General features: G+C 44.5%; 1 protein-coding gene across 2 annotated transcripts in view; it reads right to left on the reverse strand.

The window, feature by feature from the left end:
• XRRA1 (X-ray radiation resistance associated 1) overlaps positions 1-22,506 on the reverse strand; it is a 36,109-nt gene that overhangs the window by 13,358 nt on the left and 245 nt on the right. For both annotated transcript variants that reach the window (XR_015796059.1, XM_007440115.3), the window contains exons 2-12: positions 21,682-21,836; positions 16,223-16,334; positions 15,117-15,268; positions 12,792-12,863; positions 10,654-10,726; positions 7,634-7,731; positions 7,072-7,205; positions 4,972-5,070; positions 3,988-4,217; positions 3,064-3,104; positions 1,919-2,029 (exon numbers count right to left, since the gene is read on the reverse strand). Coding sequence is in view for 1 of the 2 variants with exons in the window: in XM_007440115.3 (XP_007440177.1) it covers positions 1,919-2,029; positions 3,064-3,104; positions 3,988-4,217; positions 4,972-5,070; positions 7,072-7,205; positions 7,634-7,731; positions 10,654-10,726; positions 12,792-12,863; positions 15,117-15,268; positions 16,223-16,319 (1,107 nt within the window). In the remaining variant the exon portion in view is untranslated. The remainder of the gene's footprint in view (positions 1-1,918; positions 2,030-3,063; positions 3,105-3,987; positions 4,218-4,971; positions 5,071-7,071; positions 7,206-7,633; positions 7,732-10,653; positions 10,727-12,791; positions 12,864-15,116; positions 15,269-16,222; positions 16,335-21,681; positions 21,837-22,506) is intronic.

Below are 22,506 nucleotides of genomic sequence, written 5' to 3' on the forward strand. Positions count from 1 at the left end.
ATCCCTGCACATGGAAATGGAGGGTGTCAAGGAGAAGGGGCCTGCCCTTAACTTTCCACTGAACTGCGTTTCCGTTCAGAAGGATGTCAGAAATCTGGAAGGGCGAAGGCGTTTACCCCTCAGCATCAGAGCCAGGATGTCGGTGGAGCCCAGCTGGTACGCTTTGCTCTGCGCTGGTGGAGGAGTTGATTAAATGCACCTAGCTGCTTTTGTGTTTGTTTTGTTTTTGCTTTTACTGTTTCATTTGCGTATTTTTCTTTTTATGCCTTGTCAGCCACCCAGAGTTATTTCCCTAAGACTGGCGGCCATATAAATTCGCAGAAGGAATGAACAAACAGGCAAATGAATGAACGAAGCAATATCAAGTTCCCGAGAGCCAGCGCCTTAATGGGGAGATCCTCAGGGCTGCTACACGTGCCAGCCCACCCAACAGGACAGAACAATATTGATTAGCCTTCCTTGCCGTCTCTGACTGATGCTTTGGGCTAATCATCTGGCCAATGATCTTTGGGCCCAGGCACCCCTGGACCGCTGAGTTGGCCCTGAAGACGGAAAAGACTCCCCTGCTTGGGTGCCTTTGCGTGGCTGAAGTGAGAGCAGTAAAACAATTACATTTTCTCCAATGAGCTGGATTCTATTTGATGAGGGGCTGCTCGGGAATATTAAGATGCTAACAAGTTTTTATTCCGCTGAGAAAAACTGATGCGGACAAGGAGAGAGGGAGAGAGAGACTATCATTCTTGCCATTACAGGTAGTCCTTGTTTAACAACCACAATTGGGACCGGCATTTAGGTTGCTAAGCGATGCAGTCGTTAAGTTGATCATCATCGGACTGGATCCAATTTTATGGCCTTTTTTGCGATGGTCATGAAGCAAATCACCACAGTTGTTAAGTGAATCACATGATTCCCCATTGATTTTGCTTGCCGGAAGCCAGCTGGGAAGGTTGAAAATGGCGATCACGTGACCCCAGGATGCTGCAACCATAGTAAGTGCAAGCTGGTTGCCGAGCGCCTGGATCGTAATCACATGACCACGGAGGTGCTGCAACGGTTGTGAGGAACAGTCATATGTAACTTTTTAGCACCGTTGTAACTTCGAATGGTTGCTAAACGAACGGTTGTTAAGTGAGGACTACCTGTATTCTGAGTAACCAGGGGAAAGATACCCTAATGTAATAAACATACTTTTATTAAATAACTGCAAGTCTGAAAGTCTTGCCAATCTACCCAAGTTACCCAGTAGATCCAGTCAATCTATGCAAGTTCTCCAAAGATCATCCAGTAACCTTCAGTAACCAGATTTCTTTGGATTTTCTTTTTTACTCAACCTCTCCAATTTAAAATATTGGAACTGGTGCCTTTGCAATGGGATTCACCAAAGGGATAAAGAACAAAGATGACAATGCCCATCCTTGACTCTGGCCAGGCTGGCTGGGGATAATGAGAGCTGTTGTCAAACCTATCTGGCAAGACACTCAGTTGGAGCAGCATGTCAGAAAAGGTTGGTGTGCAAGCCGTGAAGACTGGAAGCTGGTTTACACAGAGAGAAGCCGGGGGTCCATATTATCTAATTGAGGGTAGATCTTGGTGAATTTTTTCCCAGCTTTGCTTCCTTGTCCTCCATATTGCGGGAAGTGCCAGGACCTGAAACTGGGCTATCCTGCAAAGGGTTCCTGGTTCGCATTTTGACCCTTTGAGGTCCTTCAAAACCCACTTTGCAGGGACTTGTGGCAGGACACTGAGAAGAAATTCTGCCCCTGCAAAATTGGTTTTTGGAAGATGGAGAAATTCAAGGCGGCAATTCAGGAACCCCATTTATATAGGTTTTTAGCCATTTCCAGATACCCCTCACCCATCACATAGTTGCAAAAGATCACCCTGGCTTGGAGTAGCACCAGAAGAAGAGCCCAGTCACCTGGTTGTTGGCCAGACTAAGAAACCTCAGCTCTGGTAAGGGAAGGATGAATTCTGTGTTGATGCTGGGACGGGAGGCCTTGGAATCAGCAAGAGGTGAAGGAGGCCTTTCCTGAAAGGAAGACAAAGAGGACTAAAAATGGAGGCATCTGGGACAATCAGTTGCTGAAGAGGTCACCCAGCCCCAAGATCCTTTTTCTGCTCAGTTACCACCAGCTCAGGCCTCCTCAGAGTAGACATGAAGTTAAAAGATCAGCAAACCTAGTGAGGTCTTAAAGCATTTGTGAACTGCAGTGAAAAACAGGGCATATATAGTCCCACAAGGGGACACGCGGAGCAGTTCTTGAGTGGAGGAAGAGGGAAGAAAGGAGGAATTGGAAAAGAAAGAGAGAAAAAGATGGGGTGCTTTAGAACAGTGTTTCTCAACCTTGGCAACTTTAAGATGTGTGGACTTCAATTCCCAGAATTCCCACACATCTTAAAGTTGCCAAGGTTGAGAAACACTGCTTTAGAAGTAACAAAGCATAGCACAGCAGTTCTATCTGTGACACAGACATTTTTGCATTGAACATGCTTAGCTGGATAAGAAATCTTGGTCCTTGTTCATCAATTAAAACTCTCACTACTTTTCGTGGTAATAGAAAGGTCTTCCCATCTTGGACTGCTACAGTTAGTAACAGAGGGTCCTGGGGAGCTGAAACAACCCCCACAAGCTTCTGAATACTGATGTTTCCATTTTCAGATTTCTGGTCCTTCCTTCTTGGGGTACAGAGAATTTGTCCAAGGCTAAGGGTTGGTGAGTGATGCTGAGAGCGGTGGAAGAAGCAGTACATAAACGTTCTCCTGATGTTGTGAGTGGTATTATTAAATCCTAAAATAATTTCCCCAGAGGACAGCTGGTGACAATAGGATTTTTTGCTTCAAAGACATTAACTGATCCTTGTTTATACTGTATTGATCCACATTTGCAATTTTAATACCCATTCCCCCAGCCTGGAGCAATTCTTTGGGAACAATGTGGCTCTCCTCTTTCATTCTGACCATGCAAAAGAACTGGATGTCATCAGCAAAATTTGCCACCTCACCGCAGTCTCCTTGTGAGCCCCAACAGCCAAAGAGAATAATCTGAAGTGAAGGAAAACTTACCTGAGCCATTAGTTCTGAAGATCTCGCTTGAAAGATGACTTCTGTTGAAAAACATAAATAACATCAGGGCGCTTGAAAAGGTAGGCAGTCTCTCCTGAAATGCCAACAAGGCTAAACCTGTTTTGGATCTTGGACATGAGGGCTTCTGGGAAGGTTTGAAACCTCCAGCCTTCCCTACAGGCTCCACTGGGTCACTATATTTGATTTACATGGGGGCCCACCAAAACTCTTGATAAGATGATGTTACACATAAAGGAAAGTCCTGGGATTAGGGTTCCTTCTCCCCTTGTTGTTGTTGTTGTTGTTGTTTAGTCGTTAAGTCGTGTCCGACTCTTCGTGACCCCATGAACCATATTGCGCCAGGCCTTCCTGTCTTTCACTGCCTCCCTGAGTTTGCTCAGTTTCATGCTCACTCCCCTTGTTACCACCTCCATTTGTAGCACAGCTTACCTCTCAACATTACTCTTGGCTCCTTTTTCATTTATTTATTTATGGCAAAGCTAAAAACTCCCCTGAGCTGAGTTCCACTTGTGGTGACTTCATGGACATGTGAAGTCCAATGACAAAGCACCTCCATATTACAGAAGTCACCCCTCCAGTTAATAACTAGGTCCGACCCTGCTTAGCTTTTTGAGATCCATTAGGTCCTGCCCCCTGATGGTTGGATTTGTTGACAATGATACATAAATATGTTGAGACTGCTGTAGTTATGTATCTTTATCAACCTGGAGAAGGTCGAGCTATGTGGCTGCTAAACGTCAACACCAACTTGATGGCATCTACTAAAATCAAATATATCTTCAACAATTGGATTGATATAACGTTTCTTCACCACTTTGAAAAGATTCACAATGAAGGAAGGTGAGAAATGCATTTCACCATTAATAAATATTGATTACTTTTATTATTGAAGGTAGGCCTCACCTGTCCTGTCTGGATCACTGTCATTTTGTCCAATGATGTAACTGTATTGCTGGCTTAGCCTTGGGGACCGATCCTGGTGCAGCTTTTTCTTTGCGTTTTTCCGGCAACACAGGCCTGCCTGAATGCCCGACTTTGCTGATAAAGGATGGATGGAGAAGTGGGCACTGTCCACGAAATGGAGATATGGCACTTCTTTAATTCCATTTTTGTCCAAGTTCAACTGCTTTAGGCTACGGAGACAAAAAGATCAGTTCTCATTTCACTATGGCACAGCACGCTTTAAGGGGCAAAGCAATGCCACTGTTTGCACAGTCTTCCATCCCTCAGCTCTTATTGAAATCTTGAAAATTATGTGGAGGCCATCCCACTTGTGGGCTCCAGCATGTGACTGACTTTTGCACCCAACTGCAACTAGTCAATCTCCAATTGTTGAAGACTGTACTGCACTTGTCTGACACTGAAAAACAACTTCCTCCTACTATCTCTTCTGCTAGGCCTCCAGCCTCCAAAGATTTTTAAAAAGACAAGTAGCCCACGCTTTACAGTTACGAAGAAATCTGCCTTCTCACCTGTTTGGGAGTTGGGACTGCAGAATGCCAACAGGGCCAGAATTAAAGGGTTAACACAGAAAGACGCCGCCTGCGCATGACAAACCATGGGGTGGGTTTGTAGGAAAAAACAGGGATGATGAAAAGAAAAGGTTGGATTGCTTGTGTGATATATGAGCAGCCCTACCTAGAGCTTGCAAAGCACAATGAAAACATGCAATGCTAACAGGACCGAGGCTGCTATACCTGTCTCCAAGGTGACAACTTTCTGGGATCAGCAAACTTTTCATGTATTTCCGTTAGAGTCAGCTTCTCTCACCTGGCACCCCTTTCTAAGGCATTTTGGTCTACAGCTTCCACAATCCCCAGCCAGCTTGGTCAAAAGCTATTGGTTATGGCTCTTCCAAAGGGTACAGGCAGGTCCAGTCTTCCCTACCTTCGGAGATTGGCCAGGCTGACAAAGACATCTGAGTGAGAAAGATGGTTGTCGTCCAGGAGCAAGACCTCCAATGCTGGGAACCTCGGACAGCTCTCACTGTTGACAGAAACACAAAATGTCTGTTGGCCACCCCAATCTTATCCTTGCTGTTTCTCCTGTCTTCCTTTCCTCATCCTCTCTCTCCTTCTGTTTCCATGGTGAACCAAGACAAAAGTCTATTTTCATGTGCAGAGGAAAATCCACTCAAGCCCAAACAGGAATTCTTTGCTACACTGAAAGCCCTTTCTTCTCTGTTGCCTACCTACTGTTCATCACTATCTTCAGATAAGATAACCTCACAATCTTGTAAACAATGAACTGTTTGGGCGGTAATCAGGGCCCAGAGGAGAAACCCACCATGGGAAATCCTACATATACTTCCTTAAGCTCATGGAAGAAAAGTGAGATACAAGAAAGACAGAAGACAGAAAAGGTGAGCTTTCTTGGGGAAGCAAGAGAATGTCACGCCAGCAAATTCTACATAGGGGCCCAAGACATTCACCTCTGCACTTTTCCACCCTTCCACTCAATCACAAGGGGGCACAGGGTGGCTGAAGGACCACAGAGTGAGAGGTAGACGTGGGCAGGTCAGAAGCAGAGGGCCTGGGACCAGACAGGCACATTACAATAACAATGCACAAATTTCAAGGCTCCTCATACAGAGAAACAACCAGCTCTCTTTCTGCTCGGACAACCACATAGGAAACAAAGACATAAGATTCGATTCTAGGATGCTATATAAATGGCCTCAGTCTAATAGATGGCAATTGCTCCTTTTCATTTCTAATTAGGGCACTTCTAGTATCTGTAATAAAACTAGCTTTATCAAGAGCTGTGCTGTTGAATCTCTGCTTGCAAGACTTTGAATGTGGATATTGGTCAGGGTGAAGCCTAACAAGTACCGTAGATCACCCACAAATTTTCTTGTGTGAGCCCCCAGCTACCTATTCAACTATCTTCAGTCTGCAGTCATAACAATTTAATGATGGGATATACAAACGGAGGTAGCAATCATATCATTTTAAAGAAGGGGAGGGAGGGAAGGAAGAGGGCATCCAAGTTGTACAATCAAACTTCTTGGAGGTGTTCTGCTTATCACAATTTTCCAGACCCTGGGGTTTCTTTCTTTTTGTATTGCTATGCTTATTAATTTTGGGGTTGTATCGATCCTTTAATGTTGTTGTATGCATTTGTATTTTTTTTTCTGGTTCATTAGTTTAGCACAGTTAAACATTAAATTAAAAGGACAGGAGGATCTTAAGAAAAACATTTCTTTTATTCTGGACACATTCGTCTTCTGTTGTGTTGGACCCATCTTACTTGCCCCTGCCCACCCTGACATTCCAGCTTCCACACAAGGAATGTTGGAGCAAAGACCCACATTCAACCTACTTTCTACTACACTGGGGGTGGGTTTATGTTACACTCTCAATTATTGAATTAACTCAACACATTAAGAACGAATCAAGGAGACTCAGTTTGCATAGCATGTTCAACCCCTCACCCCCAGGAACCAAAGTTGAACAAATTCAGTACAGGTAGTCCTCACTTAATGACCACAATAGGGACCGTAAAATTTGTTATTAAGCAGGGCAGTTGTTAAGCGAGTCATGCCCAATTTTATTACTTTTTTGTAGTGGTCATTAAGCGAATCACCACAACCATTAAGTGAATCACGTGGTTCCCCATTGATTTTGCTTGCCATAAGCCAGCTGGGAAGGTCACAAATGGCAATCACGTGACCCCGGAATGCTGCAATCCTTGTAAGTGTGAGCTGATTGCCAAGATGGTTGCTGGATTGCGATCACATGACTGCAGGGGTGCTGCAATGGTTGTAAGTGCAAGGACCGGTTGTAAGCCCATTTATTCAGCATCATTGTAACTTCAAACAGTCACTAAACAAATGGTTGTTAAGTGAGGACTATCTGTATCTTATGCCAATGCAACCATTGTCTTCTGCTTGCCATGTTAAGCATGTTGCATGAATACAACCTCTTTCTTCTTCTTTTTTCCTAAACCAGAACATGGTTTGTGTCTGTGATCTCCCCATGAGCTTACCTCTCCGAGGAAGCCAGATCAAGGGGAAGTGAAGAAAGTCCGTTGGCTGTAAGATGAAGAACTTTCAGGTGGGGTAAAATTCCCAGAGCCTGCACATCGTTAGGGGATAAGTTGTTGTAGGAGAGATCCAAGATCTGGGGAAGAAGCAAAATGACTGGGGCAGGCATTTATTCCCCCTTTAAACAGTTACCCTGAGAGTGCAAAAAGGAAGGCCACCTACTTCAGATGACTCTATTCCAGCAAGCTTGGAAGTCAAGATAAAGATGGGGAATATGGAACCTGTAGTTCAGCAGCAAGAGTGCTGGGGACTGGGGAGGTCTTTCCAAGCTAAGCAAACTCATGTTACAACCAACATGTATAACCCAGCTGTGAAACTGGTTTTTAAATTGGAAAAACATTTTCAAGAAGGGGAAAGATAGAGCAAAGACACAGCCAGTGATTTAACCCTGTCCGCACCCATTCCTAGTGGGGCTTCATGCAACATGTGATGCTTCTTGCAACACATTGATTTCCAGAATAAAGAAATGCCCCCTCAACCCTCATCCTTGCTCTTTGAACTTACTTCCAAGTGTGGAAAATCCCCAACATTGACTTTAAGATTTCTCAGACCATTCAAAGAAAGCTCCAGCTCCCGTAGCCCAGGAAATTTACGAAAAATTTCTAGATGAATGTTAAAACAAAGAAATTTTAAAAAGACAGCCATGTGAAATAAATAGATAGACAGGAGCAGCCAAAATTTTGGTCAAATGATCCAGCAGCCAGTCATAAGACATTTGATAGTATTATACCGCCAATGATTTAGATATCCCTACCCGTATGCCTCCTTACTCCCAAAAATAATGTTTAAAAAGAACCCACTCACACATACAGTCTTTATGTTGGCACAAAACATCTAACCTGGTTACTGAATTAATAACCCACTTTCTGGATTTGCACAAGACATTGAACTCCAAAGGAAACAAATGGCTGAGTTTACTTAAAAAAATAAACTATTCAAGGTTAATAAGGTAAACTGATCTTAGTTTTTGTATTTAACTGAACTTCCGCAGGTGTATCTGCTAGGTTTTTTGCCTGCTTTGGGTATGTGTGTTGTGTGAACATGACCTACACTTTTAGGAATAGGACGTGGTTTATAAAAATCTGCCTGGATGAACGCTCTAGCCATACGAGTCCCTTTTCAAATGACTTCAAGGTGTTATGATGTGACTGTGCAAATTAGGTGAATTATGTAGCTATATAATGTGCATTCTTTGCACAACACGATATGCATAACACCATAATGACCAGATGCCTGGGTAAAAGCTGACATCAGCTTCCTTCTATTGAGGAGCCGATCTTGTAATTAAAGTCACAGGGAACAAGGATTTAATCTCAAAAGCTTGGTATAATCAAAAGGATTTCCCAGGCTTTCAAAGGGAAATTGCTTTGTGGCACATTTATTAATATATGTGCTACCTTTCAGAGCAAAATCCTTGCAACACAGCTTGTAAACATAATTAAAAGATTTTCCGTTTATTTATTTACTTCAAATACAAATATAACCATTGCAAAGTGTCTTTTTAAGTGCACCGTCCATTGGAAGCTAATGGCGAGAGAAAGGCAGAGCTTAACTTGTAACTTTGTTCTAAAATGAACTAATGAAAATTAATCTGCATTAAGGATTCAGCTCAATTCATCCAAGAGGCATCAAATATGTCATTATACCAATCCTCCAACTCAAGACATTGACAATTTGATCACTGAGCAAGCATTAGACTAGACAAGTGTTTCTCAACCTTGGCAGCTTTAAGATGGGTGGACTTCAACTCCCAGAATTCCCCAGCCAGCTTGGGGAATTGGGAATTCTGGGAGTTAAAGTCCACGCATCTTAAAGCTGCCAAGGTTGAGAAATACTGGACTAGATTGAAAACAGGGAAGAACTAAATAGCTGGCAGCAAGTATGAAGCAAAGACACAGCCCAAGAAAGATTTCATCTGCAGGTTACAACCATTCCCACTGTTCAGATGTAAGTCTGTTTCCACGGCTTTAGTCTTTTTATGTACATAGTTTTTTATATAGTTTGATTTTTTAACTAAATTAATGTGGATATTTATATTTTTAACTGTTTTTGAAGTTTGATTTTAATTGTGAGCCACCCAGAGTCACCTCTGGGGGAGATGGGTGGCATATAAATTTAATAAATAAATAACATAAATGAATAATACTGAATTAAATCCAGTTTCTGGATTGGTACCACAACACCATAATGGGCTGAGTACTCACAACCCTAAGCCAGAATAAAACTAACCAAGGTTAAAACATATCAAGCTTATAGAATGTGGTGTGAAGGCATCTGCTGTCTCTTTTTCCAATTTGGCTTAGCATGTGCTTCCATATGGGGGGATAATGTCAGGTGCGCAATTATGTCCTAACAACACACAAGCCATCATCATGGCTTTCTACTGCACACCCATAGTGAGCCCAGGCTATCAAGCAGATCACTTGTCCAGGTAAAGCTTGGCCGACATTGGGTCATGCAACAGGACAATGATCCCAAGCACGCCAGAAAATCTACAACAGAATGGCTGAAAAAGAAAAGAATCAAGGTGTTGCAATGACCCAGTCAAAGTCCAGACCATAACCTGATTGAAATGCTGTGGCGAGACCTCAAGAAAGCTGTGCATAAACAAATGCCCGCAAACCTCAATGAACTGAAGCAATGTTGTAAAGAAGAGTGGGCCAAAATTCCTCCACAACAATGTGACAGACTGATAAAGTCATACAGGAAACGATGACTTCAAGTTATTGCTGCTAAAGGTGGTTCTACGAGCTACTGAATCATAAGGTGTACTTAGTTTTTCACACATGGCTTCTCCATTTTGGCTTTCTTTTTGTAAAATAAATGATGACATGGTGTAATATGTCATGTGTTGTTGTTCATCTGAGGTTGTATTTACCTACTTTTGAGAACTGCTAAGGACCAGATGATTTTTATTATGTCCTGATACGTAAAACCATACAACTCAAAGAGGGTGGACTTTCTTTTTCACATGACTCTATTTATACAATGATAGTGTAAGAGACAGAAAAAACTATCACAAAGCCTACCAGGTAGAGGTGAAAATCACAGGAATGCTACTAATTGGTGATTATAACTGTGTGGGTTATAAGCATCCATGTTGAACTATGACTGGGGAGACCCAGATTCAAATCCCTTCTTCAACCACAACAGAATGGGTGATTTTGAGATAGTTGCTGTCTCTCAGCCTCACTTCTCAGGCTTGTTGCAGGAACTGGACTGGGAAAGTCCAAGTTCACGTCCACCCTAAGCCACCAAAGTGACGAAAGGACCACACACTGTCTCTCATTACCAACTCCAAGTATGCTGCTTTAAGCTCCCAAAGGAAAAGAGAATATAAATATAATAATAAACACAAATTAAACAATGAAGTGATAAATACACTTATTTACGATAAATACTTAAATTAAAATACGACAGCAGTGGTCAGAATGGACCAACCGTTGACCATCTCCAGAAGGCCAGATATGACCCATCAAGCAACACAGGAAATTAGAGTGACGTCCTGCCATTTGGTTCCTTACCTAAAGTCAACAGATTTTCAGTGGCATTGATATAAGCTACAGAATCAAATAGCACAAAGTCCTCTTCCTTTGCCTGTATAAACAGGAAAAGAAAACAACTCAATCTATAGCTTCCAAAATGAAAGTCGTTTTGAAAAACCTTCCCCTTTGCAAACTAATTCTGGCCTTGACTAACCCCAAAGTGATGTTCCAAAGGCCAGATGTGGCTTCCGAAGGCCTTGGAACTGCAAGGGGATGGTGGCAAACTAGGAAAATTGGTTTAGGAATAGACTAGCTGCTTTTTAAAAAATATATTATTATTAATGAATGAGAGGGTAAATAATAAACTGAGAGCCAATTTGGTCTAGTAGTTAAAGGCACCAGACTAGAAACTGATAGACCACAAGTTCTAGTCCTGTCTTAGCCATGAATGCTGGCTGGGTGACTTTGGGCCAGTCCCTCTCAGCCCAGGAAGGAGGAGGCAAGAGCAAACTGCTTCTGAAAATGTTGCCAAGAAAATGGCAGGAGTCTAGACCAGCGTTTCTCAACCTTGGCAACTTTACAATGTGTGGACTTCAACTCCCAGGATTCCCTAGCCAGCCATGCTGGCTGGAGAATTCTGCGATTTGAAGTCCACATATCTTAAAGTTGCCAAGGTTGAGAAACGCTGGTCTAGACTAATCTGAAGGCTAAATAAACAAACAAACAAACAAACAGCCTTCCCTAAAAAACCAGTAATTTATCTCTGAAAAATTTGATCAGCTGCATAATGCCGACATATTGTAATGTCTCAGAGTTTATAATCAGCTGGTGGAGCTACCAGGCACCCAACTAGGCCAGCAGCTGTGGACAGAAACTTTGAGCACCTTCAGGGCACCACTTCCCATCCCCAGTCTCTCACAAGCCATAGTGAGATGATCTTCACTTCTAAGGCTCTGGGATGCAGCTGACCAACAAGAGGGGGCAAAAAACAACATCATTTAGTCCACTCCCCTCTAGCTACAACAGCTCCTGGAGCATCAAATCTCCCCTGAACTCCATGCAAAAAGAAAAAAAAAAAAAAACAAATTGCATCTGTCTCTTCCTACCATCCCCTTGTCTTGCTGTTTATTATTAAAAAAATAAAAATAAAACAGGGTGGTTGTTACAAGGAGAAACCACCCTGCCAGGAAGGTGCCATTCTCTCGGCTTCTGTTTAGAAGCCCCTGCAGGTTTGCGATGAGAGGATCAACAAGACTGGAAACATCCTGCTGGGAAGAAGAGACACAACTCCTCTCGGCTCCCTCGCCTGGTTCTTTTACTAACAGTTTTAACTACCTCTGCAAAGTGCTGCAATGCTGGAGGGGAAGAAAGAGGGAGATCTGTTCTTAGCAATGCTGCAGACACCTCAGAAATGCTGGAGGAAGGAGAGAGATGGGGAGAAAGCAATAAAAACTTTTCACTGCTATCCCACGTGTGCACACACGGAAAGGGGATAAAATAAGTTGCAGCAACGGGCTGTGAGAATAGCCTTGAGAGGCCGGGGGAAGAACCGCAGGCCGGACAACAGTCTAATGAGAGAAATCTGAGTCCAAAGTAGGAGTGGGGCTGGAGAAAGCGTCTCAGAAGGGACCCTCCCTAGTTCTCTGAAGAGTAAAAGAAGAGGGGAGAAGCATTTTCAGGCTTGCAGGATTCTGTTCCTGTAACTTTACCATAAAGGTAGTGTTAGTACTCATGGCTTTGGTTTCCTGTAGGGACTACCCTGAAAGGCTGACAGTTGCTACCAACTCCCCATTTTCATCCACAAGGTAGCTCCTAGAAAAACAGCACGGGAGCAGCCTGCTGGGAAGAAGGGAAAAACAACTGGCGCCCTTTGGCCGGGCTGGGGCAGAGAGGAAAAACTGCCAAGATGGGCAAGCAGTTTAAACAGCCCCAGAAGAATCAGCAAGAGCCATGCATTTTATTGATTTAATTAATTAATTAATCCCCAGGGCGCCCCACTCCAAATGACTCTGGGCAGCTTATACTTCAAAACCCCCAACAATAAAAATAACAAGCCCCAGGCATCCCAGAGAGAAGGATACTGAACCAAACAGTCAGAAATACAATCTACAGGGGCTCAGCAGCCTCCCTTCCCCAGGTGAAGCAGAGTGATGTTACAGGACAAAATCCGTACTCACCAAGGCAAAATTCTGGTGGCTGATATTCACTGAGCACAAGTCAGAAGGTTTTTTCACATGGTGGAGCTTAATCTGGAAATCACAAGCCAGAGAAAATGAGCCAGCTGGGTGCGCTCGGTTAACCCAAAACAGAAAAGCCTCAATGCAGCAAAACCAATTTCCTCTGGGTTTCGGCTGGAAGTATACTCTGTAAAGGGGTGTGCGTGTGTGTGTGTGTGTGCTATTATTTAAATAGGCCCTTTGTGGGCTGACTGATGGGCAGAACAAAGGGAACAAGCAGAACACAGGCTGCATGAAGCAGACTCGAGCAGAAGACCTCATCCGTTCGAATGAAAAGGCACTCAAGGAACAGAACTCAGAAGGACCCCAAATCTGAGACCTTCAGTGCCAGCCAGAGTGCCCTCAACTCCAGCTGACTGTTAGGCAGTGGAGTCTAGGATACTGACCTTTTGTGGAAGTGGGCTTCCTCCCACCATAAGCTAACATCTTGTTACCTGATTCCTGCGCAGCTCTCAAGGACTCTTCCCCACACCCCCAGTGATGTGCCTTGACCCCTGTCCTCCGTTAGATCTGAAGATCTTAGAATCCTAGATTTGTGGAGCTGAAAGGGACCACAAGGATCATCTAGTCCAACCCTCTGCAATGGGCAGGAGAACCAATGGGACCATCCATGGAGAGGGCTGTCTGGCCTCTTCTTCAAAACCTCCAGAGATGGAGAACCCACAACTGGTATAGAACATTCTGTTGCCCTGGCTAGAGGCTGGGAAATAGACTGTCAGAAATTCATCTAATGAGAAGGTGTAAACAAGAGGCCCTGGGATTCCTCTCTGAACCTCAGGGTAGACCACATCTGGGAAAGAGTTGCCCATTACTCTATTTTGATACTACAGGTTCTGCTCAATACAGTAAAGTGTAATATGCTTAGCACTTATGTTATCAGACTAGTTGATAGCTGCCTAAAATGAACATGATTCTTTTTCAAGTGTTTCTCCCAGAGTTCTCTTTAGCCAGATTTGTTGAGATTCACTAGTGCAATATATCTACCACTTCAATCCTCATGGACTAGGCAGTTTACAGATGTTAAAATAGCAATAAGAAAATGTATGTTAAAACGTCAGTAGTAAACATATTAATAATGATTTTTGGCCACCATAGTCTAACACGGTTCTCCCCTTACAATGTCCACAAGTAGGTTCCTGCGACTCACCCCACAAAGACCTTCCAGAAAACCCAACATCTTACCAGCCTCCGAAAATCTATGTGAGTGGGGGCCATCCTCACCCCAAGAGAGAGGCTGTTCCACAGGAGGGGAACCACCACAGAGAATGGCTGACATTGGGCCCTTTCCACTGCACCTCCTGTTAAGTGAGAACCCTTAGTAGGCACTCTCTGGCCATGCGGGCTGATGGCCTTTAAGGGCAGCCCCACATAGAGCAAATTACAGTAATCTAATCAGGAGATGACAAAGGGATGAGATGAAAGACATGGGGATACAAAAATTCCATCAAGTGAGCTGTTTTCAATTTAGAACCAATGCAGCACGGTGGATGTTAAGGCAGAGGCTTCCTGATTCTCTTCCTCACAGCCTTCCTATCAATCTCTCTACAATGGGGAAATTTGCTGCTGGTTGTTTACATAACTGTCTCTTGAATCTTCATCAATCTGGGAACCAACTCTTACACCTGGTTGTCAATGCCCAGGATCTATTAAGGATATACAGATTGTCCTTGACTTATGACTATTCATTTAATGACCATTTGAAGTTATGACAGCGCTGAAAAAAGCGACTTATGACTGGTCCTCACATTTACAACTATCGCAGCTTCCCCTCAGTCATGTGATCAAAATTCAGGCGCTTGGCAACTGGCGTGTATTTACAATGGTTGCAGCATCCCAGGGTTATGTGATTGCCATTTGCAACCTTCCCAGGGGACTTCCAACAAGCAAAGTCAATGGGGGAAGCCAGATTTGCTTAATGACCACAGCAAAAGAGGTCATAAAATTGGGTGCGACTCACTTAACGACCACATCGCTTAGTGACAGAAGTTCTGGTCCTAATTGTGGTCGTAAATTGAGGACTACCTATACCCGCATCACTGTGTACAAATGAGTTGAATCTGCACAACCCGCTAGCCCACAAAAGTGAAAACTCAGCAAGCTTAGCATCTGTGAACACAGTCACTTCATCTAGTTAAGCATGTGGTGCCAACATTTAAGGTTCGTATCATACAATACACATCTCTGCAAGATTTAGTCTGTGCTGCTGATCTTTGAAGGAAGTTTGGCTGCGAAGTAGCCTAGCAATGCTATGAAGACCGCACTCACCAGCTGAGCCCCACTGAGGACTTTTTCTGCCCTTGGGCTGTAGGCTTCCCTCAAACACCTCTTCCAGTTCAGCCGGGCAGCTCTTGTGCCAAAGAGCCATTCGATCTTGGTCTTCTCCATATTGTGATGAGCCACCTGCCAGTGGCCGGTTCCTGAAATCAGGTGTGCCGAAACAAAAACCAGGGGCGCCCCGTCAGGAGAATGCAACTAAGGTTGGCTGTAAATTCTGGGGGTTGGCATCCAGATTCAGAAGGCTGCTGTGATTTGGACTGACTCAAGGAGTGCTGCAGAGCTCTCAGCCATGATAAATGGCGGGAATGGGAGATTAATCCTTCACCCTGCTGCAGAAATCTCTCTGAATTCTATCTCAGGCACCAGGCATCTGCTCTTGCAATAACCGATGTTGCCTTCCCAACTCTGGCAGACCCAAAGGGATCACAGATCAGCTATCAAATCATGGGCATTTGGACTTTTTTTTTTTTTGGCCAAGGATGGGGGCAATCCGGAACAGAGTACCTGCTGGGCATGGAGCAGCTGAGGCCTTGGCTTCCCCTCTCCGCCCAGCAGGCTGCTAAAGAGGAGACAATGGCCTGGACCAACTCTTGAAAAAAAGGCTTTGGAATGATGGCCCAAACTGTACCCCTGGTGGCTCACCCCTACACATCTGGGGGGTGTATAAAAAGGGCCTCCCCCAAAGGGGCCCCATTTATCCTGCAAATTAGGGGCACAATCTGTGGGCCTTGCAGAGGGGCGTGGAGAGTACCCCCTTTCCGACTGACACGTACGCTTGACTGCACTCCTTTGGGGACAGCCACCCAAATGGGCCAGCAACTGGTCCAGCATCTCTCCCTGAACCCTCCAGCACGGTCTGCCAAGGAAGCAGAGGAGAGGTTCACCCAATATGGCTGCAGTCTGCTGCACAACTGGGTGGCCTTTTCATTGCCTCAACATTTCAGGGGGATGGAGGGCCACAAATTGGGGGCGCTAGTTCAGAAACATAAGCAGGGCCTCTCCAGGGATGCGTCTGGAGGATTCTCTGTTTTTTCAGCTGCAAAGATCCTTAAACCTTTTCTAGTCCTCCAACCTTGCACATCAGGATACATTACCTTCTTCATATCTGGGCTGCAAAAGGCTTTTAGCTGGAAAGCAGTTGGTTGGGAAACACTGCCCATTATCCAGTTTATACATTCCCTTTGTCACCATGATCTTCTTTCAGCCCTTAAGGCAAGTCAACACGTTAATTAAAACATTTCCAACAACTGCAAACTGCAGCAGTTGAAACTCCCATCAATAAAGTACTTGAGGAAGGAAGTTCATCTGCACATTTCGAGGCATAAAATTACTTTCTTGTTTCTAGAAAAATAAAACCACTAAAGCTTTTGTCTCTTTGAAGTGATGGTTCCCCACAAGGGCACTGAACCACAAATAAGGCAACCTCCTTTGAACCTAGTTTGCTCAGCAATCCAGACCATATGGTTAGTTCATCGTTTAGAAATCCTGAAAATCTGCACAACTGAGTAAACTGTAAGCATATTGTGAAAACACAGCCCATCTCTAGTGTCATGTGAATGAGGATTCGTGAAGACTTTGTTAAGACCCAGTTCTCCTCTTTCAGCAATGAAGTTGAGGCATTTTTCACTCTCAGGCATTTTAGTGGTTGGCACTGAAAGCCAGTAATGAAATGTTGGTTTATTTATTATTTGCATGTGGCTAACAAAACATAAAAATAACAAATGAATATGAAAGATTAGAAATGCACGTTAAAATTAGCCTTAAAACAAATACTAAACTCAACAACCCTGATGAAAGAAATGCATCTTTGCAGATGGTCTAAACCAGTGTTTCTCAGCCTCAGCAACTTTAAGATGTGTGGACTTCAACTCCCAGAATTCCCCAGCCTGGGGAATCCTGGGAGTTGAAGTCCACACATCTTAAAGTTGCTGAGGTTGAGAAACACTGGTTTAAACACAGAGTGGTGTGAGTGAGTTTGATAGCCTGGGACCAATTTAGGAGAAGCACCTCTGTCGTGTGCCAGAAAGATGGTGCTCCAACAGGAGAAGCATCTTCAAAAAGGCCTCTCCTGAGTATCTTAGCATCTGGACAGGTTCTTAATAGGAGAGGTGGTGTGCCTTAGATTTGGGGTTTTCAAATCTGCTAATTATAACCTGCTATTTAAAAAAAAATTCCTGGAACTCCTGATCAAGAGGCAAAGCTCTAGTACAGTGTTTCTCAACCTTGACAGCTTTCAGATGTGTGGATTATAACTCCCAGAATTCCAAGGTTGAGAAACACTGGCACTGAAAAGTGCCAAGGTTGAGAAACACTGCTCTAGTAATAGAAAACTGGCTGCATTTGAGGGGTTCTGCAAAACACTGTTTGAAAATGCCTGCCTGAGATTATCAGCCTTAACCCATTTAAAGGTCCATTTTTAAATTGTGCCCAGTTTTCACTTCCAAGAATTGCCTAGAACACGAAGACAGGGGTTTTATCTATGCTCCCATGTGCTCCAGAGTGCTGCACAGCCTTACTTTAGATATTGATTTGATTAATAGCTCGACTTTTGTTCTGGAACTCAAGGTGGTGTACATATTGCTCATTTTCCAATTTTTCCCTACCGCAACCACCCTGTGAGGTAGGCTGGGTTGAGAGAACGACTATCCAGAGGCCCTGAGAGAGCTTCTGTAGGTGGGGTGGAAGAATCTGAGTCTCCCCCATGGCAGCCCAATATCTTTATTACAATAACTTATCCAAGGTCAATCAAGGAACTTCCAAGACAGAATTTGGGTACCAGGAAAACTTGCAGGAGACCCCTCCCCCTTTGCAAAGGAGCTGGTCCTTTGCAAGCCCTGCTCTTTCTGGGGGAGACACCCCCCCCCCCGTGTCTGTGCTTAACAAAGCAGCCAGGCTTCTGTGACATGGCACAAAGGGACCCTTCTCAGCAGGCCCTGCCAGGATGAGACCACCCCCTGGCCAGACCAGCAATGCGGGTGACACATGGGGACGTGAGGGTCAAGATCAACCTGAACCGCTGCTGCTATATTCCCAGCCGATGCCAGCAACGAGAGATCTCGTCATGCCCCCCACGGGGCAGAGCAAATGCCAGCCACAAAGTAAGCAGAGGGGCCAAGCAAGATCTCTGGGGGTGCTGCCATACCACAGCTTGGCTTTAAAAATTCAAACCCTGGGCTTAGAAATCTCGAGATTTTAAACCTTTTTGTAAATTATTCATTGCTTCAAATCTACAAAAGAAGCTGGAATGAGAGAGAGCCACAGAACAGGAGCTGGCAGGGTTCCTTGAAGCATCTAATCCAACCCCAAGATCAGTGCAGGAATCCAAGTGTAAAGTAATCCCAGATTACCATAACCCTGTGTCTCACCCACTGGGCTGCTAAGAACAAGTCTTCAGCATCTTCAATGTAGCATCCTTTCTGATTATTCAGAAAAGGCTATTAGTCTTTTTTCCCCCTCAATCCTAAATAATCCCAAATTTTAAAATTTCTCTTCATAGGATTTAGTTTCTAGTCCCCTGATCCTTCTCAGCGTCTCTGAAATCTTTCCAGATTGTCTGAATCCTTCTGAAGACGCAGTGCGCCGAACTGGGTATTATTTGCTGTAATTCGGAAATTCTACTTCTGTCAATGCAGCCCAGAATTACGCTGGCCCTTTTTGCAACCCCATCACACTTCTGGCTCATAATGAAATGTCAGCTGTTGTATGTTTTTCCAGGTTCTGGGTCCCCAATGTGGTACTTCTGGGTGCCAGTATGCCCAGCCAAACCTCTCTTGGCATTGCCCACTCAATTTGGAATTGTTATAGAATCATAGAAGAGAGCCAATTTGGTGTACAGGTAGTCCTCACTTAACGACCATTCATTTAGTGACTGTTTGAAGTTACAACAGTGCTAAACAAAGGGACTTACAACCAGTCCTTGTACTTACAACTGTCGCAGCACCCCTGCGGCCACATGATCACAATCCGGGTGCTTGGCAACCAGCTCGCACTTACCATGGTTGCAGTGTCCCAGGGTCATGTGATCACCATTTGAGACCTTCCCAGCTGGCTTCCAGCAAGCAAAATCAGTGGGGAACCTCACGATATACTTAACAACTGCATGATTTGCTTAACAGCCACTGTGAGTCACTTAATGCTAAAAAGGTTGTAAAATCGGGCACAACTCACTTAACAACCGCCCTGCTTAACAACGAATTTTCCAGTCCCTATTGTGATTGTTAAGTGAGGACTACCTGTAGTGGTGAAGGCACCAGGGTAGAAATTGGGAGACCATGAGCTCTAGTCTTGCTTTAAGTGCAAAGCTGGCTGGGTGACCTTAGGCCAGTCCCTTTCTCTGAGCTCTAGGAAGGAAGCAATGGCAACCCACTTCTGAAATCTTGCCAAGAAAACTGCAGGGACTAGTCCAGGCAGTCACCAGGAGTCAACAATGACTTGAAGGCGTTAAAAAAAAAAAACGGAAAGAAAAAGAAAGAAAAGGAAAAAACCAGAATCATAGAGTTGGAAGGTACCTTAGAGGTCACCTAGTCCAACCCCCTTTTCAGTGCAGGATTCAGTAGTGCATCTCCGACAGATGACCATCCTCTCTCTGGTTGAAGACCTCCAGTGAAGGTCACCAATTCATGTGGCAGCCTGTTCCACTGGCTGTCACCTCTTACAGTCAGGAAGTTCTTCCCGATGCTTAGCCTGAACCTCCTTCTTGTAGTGATCTCAGGCCACTTTCTCTTCTGGGTGGCCATCCTTCAGATGTTTAAAGGCTGCTTTCATAACTCCCCTCAGTCACCTCTTTTGATTAAATGCATCCGGATTTTTTCATTGTTCCTCAGAGGGCTTGGTTTCCAGACCCTTGCCTTTTCTGGAAGCCCTCCTCTGAACTCCTCCAATGTGTCACTGTCCTTTTTGAACTGTGAGGCCCAGAACTGGACAAAGGACTCCACGTGCGGTCTGACCAAGGCAGAGGAAAGGGGGGCAATGACTTCCTGTGATCCAGACTCTGCAGTTCAAGAGAATTTGCCACCAGGCTATACTGCAGGTAGCCACCCTGATTTCATCAACTAGATCAGCGTTCTTCAAACTTGGCATCTTTTAAGATGTGTGGACCAACTCCCAGAATTCCACAGCCAACAAGTTTGAAAAACACTGAACTAGATTTAGGAGGCCACCAAATCAGAGATTCAACCTGTTATGTAGATTCTCACAAGTTGTTGTCCTGATGGCTGCAGCCAGTAAAAAATACCTCTCTGCCAGAAGGCAAACTTAGCCCTGATTGCGCCCCTAGGCTCATCTGGTGTGTTACCAACTCCCTTGGGTGTCTGTGTGGAATTGATTGATTGCATGCCATCAAGTCAGTGCCATCAAGACAACTCTTAGCAACTACGCAGACAGACCTTCTCCAGGATGATTTGTCCCTAACTTGGACCTTCAGGTCTTCCAACACTGCACCCATGGCTGCTGTCACTGAGTCCCTCCACCTTGGAGAGATCATCCTCTCCTTCTCTTTCCTTCCACCTTTCCCAGCATTATAGACTTATCCAGACAGCTGGGTCTTTGCACCAACTGACTGACTGACTGACTAAGTGTCATCAATTAGTGTCAACTCTTAGCAACCACATAGATAGATTTTCTCCAGGAGGATCTGTCCTTAACCTGGTCCTTCAAGTCTTTGAAAGTGCATCCATTGCCACTGTAATCAAGTCCATGTAGCTTGCTGCTGGTCGTCCTCTTCTTCTCTTTCCTTCCACAGCATTACAGCCTTCTCGAGAGAGCTGGTCTTCATATAACGTGTCGAAAGTACAATAATTTGTGCCTTGAGTAAGACCTCTGCACCAGTTTGTTCTAAGATCCATTGGTTTGTTTTCTTGACTATCCAAGGTATTACAGATTGTATTTGAAGCCGGTGCTATGCTTTGTATCATGCAAGTTTCTCACTCAATTTTTAGGTGTGGTGGTGTGATGAAGGTGTTAGATTAAAAGTTGCTTGAGGATCTTGGGCCAGGCATTCTCTCTCAGTCCAACCTACTTCACAGAGTTGTTGTGTGGAAAAATAGGAGGCCTATACAAGAATACTGTGTATGCCACCTTGGGCTCCAGAAAGAAAGGCAGGATATAAATCAATCAAGCAAACAAAAACGGATTCTCTTTTCTCCTACATACCTGAAAAGAAACTTTCCATCAGTGTGGAAAGTCAGTGTGGTTACATGATTAATGTGTTGAACAGGCACAAGGGAGACCCAACTGAAGTCCTGTAGCTATGGAAACTCACTGGATAGACTTTGGCCCCTGTGTTCCCTCTCAATCCAATCCTGCCTACTTCACAGGGTTGTTGGAGAAGAAATGGGACAAGGGAGCACAGTGTACACCACCTTGAGCTCCTGAACAAAGGAAAAGGTAGACATCTAACCAATAAAGAAACAAGCAAATAGAAAGATCTAAAAAATAAAATTAGGTTTGCAATTACTGCCTTGGTAGGCACTAAGGAATGCCGCAATGGGCACTTTGTTGCTCTGGGCACCACCCCTGGCACATGCTGTCCTGTGTTCATTCTGTAAACTCATACCTCTTTTCTTAAAAGAGACAAGCCATAAGCTGTTCCAAAAGGTCCCAGAGTCCCTGATCTTGACTGCACCGTCAGATGATTGCAATAATGTTATAAAGGATCAACGTTTATACTGTTTTTATCTGTATTGTTTGTGCTCCGATTGTCCTTGGATTCTGGCAAAATATAAGAAGGAAAGAAAGGTTGGTGATTCTATCACGACTACCTTTTTCTTCTGATTTTCTTCTCTTCAAGAGTTCCAAGTTGCCCATATGATGCTGCCCCCGTTCTTCCTATGTAATCCTCCCAGCAACCGTGTGAGGTAGGCCGGGCTGGCTGATAAACACTGACCCACAACTTGCAGGCTGGATTCACACAACATGCATAACCTGCTTGTTGAACTAATCCCTTTTCTGGGCTTATGCAATACAGCAAACTCCAAAATGGGGTTCCTACAGAGCCAGAAAAAGCTAACCACAGTTAACACTAACCCACATTCACCTGCTGGGTCAACCCCTCCGCTGGCCTGGACTGGTTAAGCATGTCCTGTGGACGCAGCCACTGCCCTCCCTGCCTGAGGAGGCCTCCAAGGTCTCACCCCCCACCGTGTGAGATAGGTGAGGACTACAGATACCATAATCCACACCCACCATAGATGTGAGCCAGGCCAGCCGGTGGACGAGATGGGGATTGTAGTGCAACACTGGAGAGGGCACCAGCTTGCGGAAGGGCCGCCTAAAGAATTAATTAACGGGAAAGGGGCGTAATCAAGGCTTCTTATAAAGATGGGGCAGAGGAGCGAGGGAGCAAATCATAGAGTGTCGAGTCCTCCCGCGACTAGAAAGG

Source organism: Python bivittatus, unplaced genomic scaffold (genome assembly GCF_059951505.1).
Source record: "Python bivittatus isolate LINGU-HERP-01145 unplaced genomic scaffold, Pbiv_v1 ctg000340_np1212, whole genome shotgun sequence".
Taxonomy (NCBI): Eukaryota; Metazoa; Chordata; class Lepidosauria; order Squamata; family Pythonidae; genus Python; species Python bivittatus.